This window comes from Natator depressus, chromosome 12 (genome assembly GCF_965152275.1).
Source record: "Natator depressus isolate rNatDep1 chromosome 12, rNatDep2.hap1, whole genome shotgun sequence".
Classification (NCBI taxonomy): domain Eukaryota; kingdom Metazoa; phylum Chordata; order Testudines; family Cheloniidae; genus Natator; species Natator depressus.
In genome coordinates this window covers 5,545,048-5,557,222 of record NC_134245.1, presented here as the reverse complement: position 1 = coordinate 5,557,222, position 12,175 = coordinate 5,545,048, and the positions used below count along the sequence as shown (strand labels likewise).

Genomic DNA, 12,175 nt, shown 5'->3' with positions numbered 1-12,175 from the left:
GGAAGCTGCCAGTGCTCTGTGGGATTTACGGGCAGACCCACTCTACTGGGAGGAAGAGGGTGTGCGGGTCTCTCCGGGTGGTCTGGGTCCTGATCTCGGGGCCCTGCCTGAGCCTGGTGCTCCGGCTCAGAGAGCCGCTGGGTAGTGCTGGCCTGCGTGGTGCTACAGCGACCTCTGGTGGCAGGTCAGGGTATTGAAGTGTCTGTCCTAGTGGTGAGTGCCCTGCGATCCGCGCCAGGACGTGAGCCGCCACGCTGCACGGCCAGGCTCCAGTTACCCGGTCCGCACTGGTGCCGCACTCGCCTGTGTGGCCCTGGGACTTCTGGGGCACGTCCCAGGCTGCTTTGTGCTGCGGAGAGCGGAGATGTTCCGTCCCAGGGAATTGTGGGGGAACTTGTCTGTCCTGGGCACGTGGGAGGAATTGTGGGAAAGCAGCGGAGGACTGTCAGCCGTCGCGTGGCTGAGCCTGGGTCCTCTCTGTGAAGTGGGCCTGTGACCAGCCCGAGTGAAGGCAGAATTTGAGCTCTAGCTACAGCTGCAGCCAGGCCAGCTAGCCTGGGTTTAAAGCACCAGCACACTGAAGCGAGCGGGGGATGAGAGGGGGCGTCTCCCGGGTCGGAGCCCGGGTTAACTCTGCCGTGAAGGTGGAGAAGGAGGGGAGTAAAGCTCGTGTAGGGATCCTCCTTCTGCATGAGATATCGCCATGGTGCAGGCTGTGCTGGCCCTCTGGTAACAGGTGGTGCTTGGGCGCCTCCGTCACACCAAGGCCGTGCATGCCCTGAAGGGGGCAGATGGGGTGCAGGGCCATCCCAGAGAACACCTCGCTCTGGACTGGCTGTCAGAGAGCCAGGTTCCAGCCTGGTGCGTCATGCTGCCTTGGGCGGGCCTGCTGCAGGGGCTGGCAGCTCCAAGGGGGCTCGCGGCCATCCTCGGGCCAGCCCCACGGAGAGCACGCTGCAGTGCCAAGCTGGATGTCTCTGCTGCCATTCCCCCTTGGTCCGCTGGGCTCTCTGTACTCGTCTGCACCAGACGCTGGGGAGGAAAGCCGAGCCCTCGCGGCCAGTGGCCAGGGCGCGGGGTGGAGGCTGCTGTGGCAGCAGCAGCCTCCCGCACAGACGGAGCCCTGAGCATGGAGAATAGCTCCCAAAGCTGCCCTGCGCTCTCGGAGGGGAAGGAGCGGAGCAGTGCCACTCCAGCCCCACGCTCCGCAGCAGCGAGGTCTGTGAGCCCCCAGCGCTGTGAGAGCGGGGAGGGTGGGCGTCAGCTTGAGGAACCTGGCTGGAATAGGAGAGCTTCACCATCTGTTACACGTGTGCCCCTGGGCTCCCCATCATGGAGCCGTAGGAGTGATATAGCACCCCAACTTTTAATCAGTCCCTAGGAGTAACCCCCTCCGTGTGCCAGACCCCCGGGGGTCCCTGCAAGGGCAGGCCACGCAGCCTCTGTGGCTTCCCCCATGAGCTCTGCCTGGCAATGCCAGCTGAGATAGATGCCTGGTCAGAGACTTGCACCCTCCTCAGCGTTCGAAGCACCTCAGCCAGTGTTTGCAGTGACACCAGGCAGCCGGGTCTATGGTCATGCAGAAGACAGCACGGGGAAGCCCTTAGGTTAGCAGAGAGAAGCAAAGGTTAAGATGTAGTCCATCCTGGCCAGCCCTGGGCCTCCCTTGAGCCATGCTGCTCTGGGAACTATCTTGGTTTCCTTTCTCCTTCTCTGTTCCTTTTTGTCTCAGTCCCAGGTGAGAGCCCAGTTCTTAAGCACCCCCTGCTGCCACCTCCTCCCATTGTCCACCTGCTGCAGGACCTCGCGGAGTGCACCCGTGCGCCAGCCAACCAAGCCGAGAGCCTCCCACTGACAGGGGTCGATGGTTCAGTCACTGGGGTTTCCATTGTCTCTGTCAGATCTTCCATTGGTGTGGGTTGATCCCAGCCAGGCCTTAGTGACCCCATTCTTATCACCCCAAACAGCTCCCTGCTGTCTCTTGTGCATTACACTCAGCACACAGTAGTACAAAGCACAGAGGGAAACTGAGGCACACAAGACTCATAAAAGTATTACCAGAATTCCCACATTTGTCACTCTCCCCAGCATGTGGTGCATGGTGTGCTGGCTGGACCAGTGGGCCCAGCTACTGTCCTCACATGGCATTAAGCCCCACTTGGAGGCTCTCAGTGGATGTGTTAACATAGGATCCTCTTTCGGCGCTCCCACCTCCCTGGGCACAAGCAGGCTGTAGCTCTGAGTCCTGGGTCTCAGGTCACAAAACTCTCCATGGGACGCACAGTGCTGTGTAATAAGCTGGAGGGGGCAGAGCCTTGTGGGGGGAGTGGGGAGTCCAGAAGTGGCTGATCTGGTTGGCTGGACTGCGGGGCCCACCGGTCACGAGGAGGAAGCCTGCCCTGCTCGGGGACCCTGTTTGCCAGGCTTGTGGTGCTGTTTCCTAGGTGCATGTCCATGGTCCAACCTGGTTGCAATCTTAGAGGAGCGCAATGGGGCTGACACGGAGCTGCTGGTGTTTGCGATGACGCTTATCAACAAGGTCAGTACCGCGGGGCAGAGCGGCCGCAGCCCGGCACATCCTGCCAACCCCCTGGCTGCTCAGAGGGAAAAGAACAAGCAGCTGGCGGCTGTGGGGTGGGGTGGAGCATGTTCCTGGGAGTGGCCCCCGTGTTGCTCCTCCCCCCCCACCCCTCACCTGTGCAGTCCTGCTCTGGCAGCTGGGCTGGGGGGTGTGGGCAAGAGGCCTGCTAGCCCCTGCGGCGCGGGCTGGCCTGACTGCGTCCCCTCGGTGTCGCTCAGACGCTGGCGGCCCTCCCGGACCAGGACTCGTTCTACGACGTGACGGACTGCCTGGAGCAGCAGGGGATGGAGCGCATTGTGCAGCACCACATGCGCGGCAAAGGCCTGGATCCGGACGTGAAGCAGCAGTTTGCAGTCTACGAAGTGAGTGCATTTCCCCTCTCCCCATGGGCCGCAGCCCCCTGCCCCTCCGACGTGCTGCCCCTTGAGAGCTCCTCCTCCCCTGCCCTCGGGTGCAGGCCAGGGGCTTGGAAGGACCCCCCCCTTACGCTGGGGGTTCTGGGATTGCCCTGGCCACACCTACCAGAGCATCCTGCCTGCAGGGAAATGCCCTGGAGGTTGGACAGGAAGGTGAGGGCCTGCCAGGTACTGATACGCAGATGCTCCAGCCGCACCGGGGCTGGGCAGGTCACTGGGCTGTTGGGACAGGCCTAGCGCTGCCGACCCCCAGCATGCCCAAGGCTCCAAGCACTTAGGCTCCTGAATGGCCTGGTGGAAATCTCACTGCTTCCCGGTGAGCCTGGGGTCGCTGCCCCACACAGCAATGGTGTATCTCTCCCCAGCCGGGCATGATGCCAGCCCCCTCCCCAGCCCGCAGAGGGGATGGAGAAGGTCTCTGGGTCACAGAGGGGTTGTGCTGGGGCAGCCGTCGCTGAACTCTCCCCTGCGTCACACTTGGCATCCCGTGGCTAGACGTCCGTTGCCCCGCAGCGAGGCTGACGAGTGCTGGGGGCGCTCACGCCTCTTGGAGCCATTGGTTCAGGCTGTCAGCAGGCTCGGGCAGAGGAGGCAGCCTTGGCTCACACGTGTTTGAAGCTGGGAGGTTATTTCCGTAGCTGTGAGGGCTAGAAGTCTGCCGTGTGGTTAAAAGGAGAGCATCAGCGCCGTGGAGACGGTGTAGGTCAGGTGGGCAGAGGCAGCCAGGAGCAGGCAGGCAACACCTGCGCCCGGTGGGCAGAGGGAGCCCCATGACAGCCTGGGGTAACAGGGCTCGACAGCACTGGGAGGCAGCCCAGTGTGTCCTGGCACGCTCTGCCCAGGCACTGCTCTCCGCAGAGCTCGCTCAAACACGAAGACGGAGTCGAAGAGCTGCCGCCAGGGGCACGCAAGGAGCGGAGGAAAACAGACGAGAACCGGCGGGGCCGGCGCTCCTTGGGTGGCAACGTGGATGCTGGAGCCGGTGCAAGCTCCCCAAGCCCAGCCGTGGAGGACAACAAGCTGCCTGAGCCCTCCAGCCCCCCGAGGGAACCCACTGCCGAGGTGGTGCTGGAGAGCAGCCCAGCTCCGTGAGTACCGGGCACCCAGCAGGGATAGGCAGGCTGGTCAGTCGCTGGGTTGGGTGCGGTGTGCAGGAACCAAGCTGGGTTCTGGTGCCCACCACGAGGCCTTGGGTGTTTGGTGCAGGACTGTTCTGCGCTGATGGAGGGCGTGGTGGTCCTGCAGAGGCTGGGGCACAGCTGAGGCAGTGGGCTGGGCATGCCCAGCCAGGGATCTGCTCCATCTCCCACTCCTCAGGGCTGGCTTAGCCAGGCTGGACCTGCAGGGCTCCTGTCCGGGCGCTTGGCCTGTGGGCACCCTGGATGAAGTGTCTCCGTGTGCGCCCCCTGCAGGTGAATGATGGGGTGCTGTGTGTGATTCATTGAAACGTAACAGCAAGAGCCCCTCTCGGCACGTGCCAGGCTGCGCGCCTCGCTGGCCCACCCTGCACGGCTGCTAAGGGGAGCTGGCTCGTGGGGCGTAGGTTGAGTCTGCACTGCTGCCGTTTCAGGCCCCGCTTCGAGAGTGTTTACAACAGCACGTCCAATGTGCGGCTCTCTGCGCTGGCCTCCCCGGAGGAGAGGGAGCACCCCAGTGTGGGGGAGAGGAGCGTTTTCAAGTGAGTTGTCTCAACTTGGCGGGAACTGAGGAGCGTGTGCTGGCCCTGGGGAACCCTTCCTGCTGGGGCACGGTGCGAGACAGGCCTGGGGGGGAGGCTCAGGGCAGGACTACGGGAGCGTGACTCTGAGGGGGAGCCAGAGGGACTGAGGCAAGGAGGCACCTGGCAGAGACACCTCTTCCCTCCCCATTCCCCCCCACCCCCCCGTCTCAGCAGAGATACCCCAGAGTGCGTCTACACAGCAAAATAAATAAATAAACCACCGCAGCAATGAGTCTGAGAGCCAGATCAAGTAACTCCGGCTGGCGCTGTGGGGCTGAAAATAGCAGGGTGGATTTTCCCGCACGGGCTCTGAGACCCTCCCCGCTCGCCGGGTCTCAGACTGGGTGCCAGGGGTTTCCTTTGCAGTGTCGATGTCCCCGCAGTGACCTGAGCTGGGGCCTGTCCATGGTCTCAGGTGCTCTTGAGAGTGTTTCAGGCTGTGGGTCGGTGGCGCTGCTTAGCCCCAGGACCCCTCCTGTGGGGGACCAGGGGAGCCCATCGACAGCCCATTCTTCTGGGGATGCCTGGGGCCCTGGCCTGCGCAAGAAGGGCTGTGTGCGACAGGGGAGGCCGTTGGGAGATCCCGAATGGTTCCTAGGGCTCGGGAGCCAGCCCCCCCTGTGGAGGAGCGGCGGTTCCTTGGGAGCTCCAGGTGACGATGGGAAGGGAGTGGCGTGGAGGGAAGCTGTCCTGGTGTGCAGGAGGGTTGTGTAGCGGATGGGCTGGCAGGAGGGGGCCGCACTGCGCTAGAGGGACCCAGCCGGCACTGTCCACGCTTGGGGGGGGGCGCTCTAGAAATTGCTGTGCTCTGGAGTCAGCATGCTGATGTAACCCGTGGAGAGCGCACACTGGCGGGGGGGTCCCAGCTGTTGGTCTCTGGGCCCTGCTCAGCTGGGTGGAGGCGTCTGGTGGGTGATCAGTACCCTCCCAGAGGGGGAAAAGGGGAAGGCCCTCCACCATGCAGCCAGCATCATCCCCCCGCAGAGTGGGGTCTCTGCGAATACCGGGATCCCAGCCAGCGCCATGGGAATGGCCTGCCCGCTCCTCTGCAGGTGCTGGCGGTGCCCCTAGGGCTCCGCTCAAGCGGCTCTCCCCCCGTGGATGGGTGGCGTCTCTAGCTCCAGCTCTCACGCTCTCTGCTCCTTCTCTCGGCACTGATTCTCCTCTGCCTAAACTTTCTTTCCTTTTTCAGACTTCACCAAACTGCCCCTGTTTGGTAAGTGACATGGAGGCTGCGTGTGTGTGCATGTGACCCTTCCCGGCATGCTGCTGGCTAGTTGCCTCTCCCTGCCTGCGGCTGCTCTGTCCAGGCTGCCTCTCCCTGCACTCCGTTAGTCTGGAGTGTGGGTGCTGCACTGGGGTTTGCTCGCACGAGGCTGCAGCTCCTGCTGCTTCCCGGCCTGGGTCTCCTCTAGTGCTGGCCACACGATTCTGTCCCCATTACATGCTTCGTGTTGCCGGGAAGCACTTCCTGCAACTCCTTCGCTGGGCTGGGATCTACATTCCACTCAGCCATCAAGGGCCCATCTTTCCTGATCACTGACCCCTGAGCCTGCTACACCAGGCATTATCCTAGGCCGGGGCCAGAGACCTCCTCTCGGGGCTGAGCTTGTCTGGACACCTCCACAGCGATGCAGGAACCCCACTGCTTGTCTCTGCAGCGCTTCCCCCCTCTGCTCCGTCCTCTCTCTGCAACACTGAGGGCCAGCGGAGCACCGTGCAGCCTGCCCCACTTCCCCTCGCCAGCACGCTGGTTCTTAGGCAGACGTAACCCCAGACGCAGTGCACAGAGCACGCGGAGAGCAACCAGCTAGCCCGCTGCTGGGGAGTGCGGAGCGGCCTGGTGCAGGCCCATCTCTGAGTGAGACCTGAGCCGCTGCACTCTGACTGCTGGACTGGCAGCGCCATCCTCGGGGTTGGGGTCTCTGTATAAAGAGTCCCTCGTGCTGTTCATTTGGGCTGGCCCCTTGTTCTGTGTCTGGATGGAGAGGAGCGGGAAGCTGCCTGGTTATGGCCGGGTGCCCTTGAGGGTTCCAGCACCTGGTTCAGCAGCTGGGCCTGCCCCAGGGCATCACTAGAATCTGCTTTCCAGGGACTGCTGTGCGTGGCTGGAGGCCGGCTGTGTTAACTGGCAGCTCGTTTGCTGTGGGTCCTAAACTGGGTGTGAAAATGGCTGCCCTCCAAAATGGCTGCCGGGACGCCCTCTGGAAGCATGGTGGGTGTGGGAAGGGTGGCAGCTCCCCCACACCTCCATGAGCCCTTGTGAACGACTGATCCGTGCATGGAACCCCATTTCTTGCCCCAGTGACCTTCGCCATGGCTGCTCCTATAACCGGGGGGGGCCCTCTGCTGAGGGAGGGGATGACTGGACTGATGGTGGCAGCCTGTTGAGTGACCAGCATGTGCTATGCCCAGGAGGCTGTTGGCTGGCCTAGGGGGCAGGAGGAGCACACAGGGTGCTGAGCCCCTCGTCTCTGAGTGCAAGTGGCAGTTTGTCCCATTGTTAGTCGATCTCGCTTCTCCAGACGGGAGCTCTCAGCAGAGCCTGGGAATGTACCCTGGGCTGGACAAGAGGCTATGCTCAGAGCAGCGGGAGGGAGCCCCAATTGTGGTGGCAGATGGAGGATATGTCTACACTGCCCAGGGTCAGTAGAACATGACGTAGCAGAGCTGGGATTTGCTAACCTAGGGCTTCAGTGTCTACACTCATTGGTAACCCCAGGTTAGGAAAGGTTGGGTCCCAAGGTGGGGCTCCAGTGACTTGACTGCATTATGCAGGCCCGAGTCCAACCACCCGTATCGCAGACTTCCTAGCGCCCTCCCAGCATGTGACTGCTCTAGCCCTTTGGTCGTGGTGCAGTGCTGGGAAAATTTGACTGTCCACCAAATTTGACTGCCAAGAAGACAAGGAAAGTCGGGACATGGGATGGTGGGATATTTTTGGCAGATGCCCAGAGCACAAGTCCAGTGGGGCTGCATCTACACTGCAAAGCAATAGGGCTCAGACCCTGGGTCCTGGCTTGGACTCTGCCCCCTTATGGGACCCTGGGTTTGCTCGGTTTGCGTGTAGGTGGAAGGCGGTTTCAGCTGGAGCCTGAGTTCAAACCCGGGGCTTACCTTGCAGTGTAGACATCCCCCTTAGGGTAAGTCCACACTGAAGCTGGGGGTGTGATTCCCAGGTCCCAGTGCTAGCTCTGATAGGCCAGCGTGCAAAAACTAGCGTAGCCATGACCAGCGGGAGGGGCTGTGTGCCCCAGTCCAGTGCCAGCCCAGATACTCTGCACGTACCTGAGTAGCTTGCCCCTCACGCTGCTCGCCTCGCCCTGGCTCCGCTTCTGCTCCTAGCACTCTAGCTGGGTCAGAACTGGTGCTGGTGTGACGTCTCCAGCCCAGACGTGCCCTTAGATGGATTGGCCTGGAGAGCCAGGGCTGGCAGCACAGGAGGGGCAGGGCTGTTTGCTCTGGGGCGTGCTTTCCCGTTTGCGCTCAGGCTCAGGGCTGTCCTGACACAGGGCACCGGCAGAGTGGAGCTGAGAGGCGGCTGCCGTGTGGAAAGCATGCGGAAAGCATGGGCCGCTCCGCGCCGGGCAGCGGTGCTAACTGCTCTTTTCTCTCAGGCGAGAGGAGAGCCCCCCTTTGTGTGGGGACAAGCCCGTTCTGAGGAAGTTTGAGTAAGTACAGATGTGTGCTCATCTTCAGATGTGCCCTGGGTCCTGCTGGAGCCAGGCCTGGGCACCCCCAAAGCAGAGCAGGGCTCGGGGTGGTGGTCTCTAGGGTAAATGTCACATGGGTCATGGAAGCTGGGGGCAGATTGGCTCCCACGCATCTGCCTCCCCCAGGTGTGTGTGGCTGCACTTCCCTTTGCTGAGCCGGGGGGCAGCGCCCGTCAGAGCCTGGCTTGGGCAGAGCGGTGCCAGGGCAGGGGCTGTATCCACCAGAGCAGAGAGGTTGGGCCGTGGGAAGAGGGGAGATTGGTTTCCTTGGCTACCTCCAGCGTGCTTTGTGGGTAACTCAGCCCCCACGGCGAGCACTAGACACACTCTTGGTCCCAGCCCTAGGAGGACCCTCCAGCCCTGCCTAGTTCCTTAGAGTGCTCTAGCTTGGGAAGCCGTGAGCTTCAAGCCCAACGTGTGCTGAAAGATTTTTAGTGTTTCAACCTTTCTGAGTGTCTGGGCTTCCTGGGCAGTGCCAGAAGCCAGTGGCTTTCGGAGCTAGAACTCTACAAAGTTCGACAGGGGCCTTTACCTGTCTGAGGCGCCTGGCTGCAGACCTGAGTCTGCGAGAGCCTCTGCCGGGGAAGGTGCTTGCCTGGCGGGACTCCAGAGCTTTGGGGAGCCAGGCACCTGCCCCTGTAGTGGGCGAGCCGCACCGCAAGGGCTGGAGTACAGCGCTGGGAATAGATCGTATCCCTTCGCATTGCCTTTGAGGATCGCATCAGGCAGCTCTCGTGGTGCGAGCAGAAACCGACCTGCTGACTAGTAGGGAGAGCTGGCGCGGGTGTCCAGGCCAGTCGGGCACAGGCGCGGCGGCGAGGCCCCTGGGCCCTGTTGTGCCACCGGCTGCAGCCTCGCGGTGGCTTCCTTTCCATGGCAGACGTCAGACTGTCATGAATTGCATCCGGCAGGGAGTCGATTGGTCAGGCCAGCAGCCCCTGGGCTGTTCATTTTGCCTGGCCACCCCGTTTCCCACTCGGAGTGTGCTGCAGAGGTTTCCCTAACAGCATAGGAGCCAGGCGTTGTCCAGGAAGCTGGAGACGATGGTCGCTGCTTTGGGCGCCAGCGAGTCAGTTTGGGACTGAGGGATGCACGCATTAGCTGGGTATCTCTTGCTAATACGATCAGCAGTAAAGTAGTTAACTCTGAGCCCTAACGATGATGGTTTAATTGTTAGCCCTGCAGTGAGGGGAAGGGCTGTCTCCCCAGGCTGAGCGGCTGTTTCAGGCTGAAGGCAGACTGGGGAGACAGCAATGCAGCTGCACCCGTTTCCCAGATCTCAGGGTGACGTCACGGCCACTAGGGCTGGTGGGGGCAGCTTCTTACCCTGAAATGAAAGCTGGGTTCCTGGAGCGTCATTCTGCGGTGAGCGGCCCATTTCCCAGTGAGTTATGAGGCTACAGGATCCCCCAGGCCCTGTGGGAACTGGCTCCCCTGTTTTCAGGTAGCCTGTGCCCTGGGTTTTGTTGCATTCCCAGCTACCCCCAAGGCTGAGAGTTAAAGCAAACCCATGTACTCAGGCACCTTAACTCTGGAGCCCTTCCCGTCTACCCACTGGCCTCTCGCATGCCTGCTTTCCCCACGGCCAGAATGCGACCGCCTCTGGGCTGTCGGTGGCAGCTGTCAGCCGTACATAGCAGCCTGGCACGGTGCTGCACGTGGGGGGAGGGGAACAAAGGCAGTACGGTCTCAGCTGGGAACTGCAGTGTGACGCCGGCCCTGGGGATCACTCGAATCCCTAGGCAGGAAGACTGGACCGGCGTGTTGGCAGCTTTTGGGGGTGCTGCCCGTCGTGTGATGGGGCTGGGAGTGTCAGATGTGGCGAGTCCACTGGGCCTCAGAGGGGGCAGTGTGGTGATTTACAGGGTGTTTCAGAACTGAGCGGGATGCCTGGGTTTTCTCTGCTCCGATGTGGGAAGAGGGAGCTGGGGACACCAGGGCTTCCTCATGCGCAGGAGCTTGGATGTCTGGCCATGCCGTCCCGGCAGCGGGAGGGGAAGGCTGCTGGACCTGGGTGGCTGTAGGCGGCTGCTGGCCTGAGACACCCATGGCTCTGCATACCGTATGGTGGGGTGCGTGCTCTGACTGAGGGGCGGAGGGTGCCCGGCATGCCAGCAGTCCTGTCCCGGGACACAGCTGCCCCTGCTAGACATGTGCACCGTGGTCCTGTGCCCGGCCTGCGTGTGGCTGGTCGCAGACATTGGACTCTCTTTTGCAGAGCTCGCTTCTTGGAAAACCTGGCTTCGTCCCAAAAGGAGAGGCTGTCTGCGATGTCCAAGGGGCGGCTTGACATCCTCGCTGAAGCCATTCCAGGGGGCGGCCAGCTCAGCCTAGAGCCACCCCCAGCAGCAGGTACGCAGGTCCCGTGTGCCCGGTGAGTGCCATGCAGCCCAGAGGGGCAGTGTGCCACCCCCAGCAGCAGGTACGCAGGTCCCGTGTGCCCGGTGAGTGCCATGCAGCCCAGAGGGGCAGTGTGCCACCCCCAGCCAGGCAGTGCCACCTGAGAAGGCAGCAAACTTGCTGTCACTGCCTGGTCACTTCCAGCCCCTCCCTTCCCAAGTGACTGGGAGCCAGGCTGCAAGGTCTCATCTCAGCCCCCTCCTTCCTGGGGCCTTTGAGCACGTGCGGGGCAGGGACCCAACTCCAATCCTGCTGTGGGCCTTGGCCCACTGCCACAATAGACATACTGGTTCCCTGCGGGGTGGGGGTGCTCCGGACAGCTTGCGGGACGGCAGGGCCATGGGCAAGACACACACAGACACGCAGCACATGGGATGTGGGGCTGGCTGTGCAGGTACCAGTCAGGCCAGTGGCACCTCCATCCGTGTCTGCGTAAGCAGCCGCCAGATGCAGGGAGCCCCCTCTTCGCGAGAGGAGTGGGACCCGACCACTAGGAAACGCCCCACCATTGCGAGGACTACACACGTGCACTGGGTATGTGCAGCCCTGGCGTGGGGTGTGTGACGACCCGGGCCACAGGGGCCAGCCCGCACTCCCTCCCTTGCCCCTGCCCTGCCCTCAGGCGCCAGGCTGCCTAACGACTGCTGTGTCCGGGCTGCAGGGAGGCTGGCGCTGAGCGAGGAGAAGGAGCGGAATGAGACGGCTAACGAGCAGGAGCCCCACATGCCATCAGTCGGGATCTCTCCGGGGAGGGACGAGAAAGGAGACGGCATATCAGGCAAGGACCTTCCCTGGGACACCCTGTGGCCAGATGCTCCTGCAACCTCCATGACCCCCTGCTCCCCTCCCCAAAACACGCCTGCTTCTGTGACTAGGGACCCAACCCCCACACCACCTTGAACTGCCTGGCGCCTCCCAGAGCCCCCTGCCGCTCGCCATGGCTCTAGCCAAGCGGCTGCCTGTCCTGCCACCCCAGAGAGGCGCATCTAGTGCCGGGGGGAGCACTTCGCTGCAGCAGGAGTGCACTGACCTCGGGGGGGCCCAGGGCCAAGGCTGTGGCAGTCAGTGAGAGCCGGTAGCCGGGGGAGCGTAACGTAACTCCCTGGCTGCAGAGTTGAGCTCTCAGACTCAGAACAGCTGCCATGGAGGTGGCTGTCTGGCCTGAACTCTGCCTGGGGGCAGGTTTTCCATGATTCCTTCCCCGCCCCTTGTCCAGCACTGGGCCTCGCAGTGCAGGAGACCTGTGCCTCTGAGCCGGGACAGTGTGCAGGGAGAGGCCGCCAGGCCAGCTATGGCCTGATGTCTAGGGAAGCAGAGGTGAAGAGTGCTGGGGTGCAGGGAGGCA

The 12,175-nt window shown here is 62.6% G+C and overlaps 1 protein-coding gene across 2 annotated transcripts in view; it reads left to right on the top strand.

Annotated features, from left to right (window-relative positions):
- FHOD1 (formin homology 2 domain containing 1) overlaps positions 1-12,175 on the top strand; it is a 62,872-nt gene that overhangs the window by 39,591 nt on the left and 11,106 nt on the right. For both annotated transcript variants that reach the window (XM_074968417.1, XM_074968418.1), the window contains 6 exons: positions 2,445-2,539; positions 2,800-2,943; positions 3,856-4,085; positions 4,568-4,675; positions 10,649-10,782; positions 11,492-11,608. In XM_074968417.1, the coding sequence (XP_074824518.1) occupies positions 2,445-2,539; positions 2,800-2,943; positions 3,856-4,085; positions 4,568-4,675; positions 10,649-10,782; positions 11,492-11,608 (828 nt within the window). The remainder of the gene's footprint in view (positions 1-2,444; positions 2,540-2,799; positions 2,944-3,855; positions 4,086-4,567; positions 4,676-10,648; positions 10,783-11,491; positions 11,609-12,175) is intronic.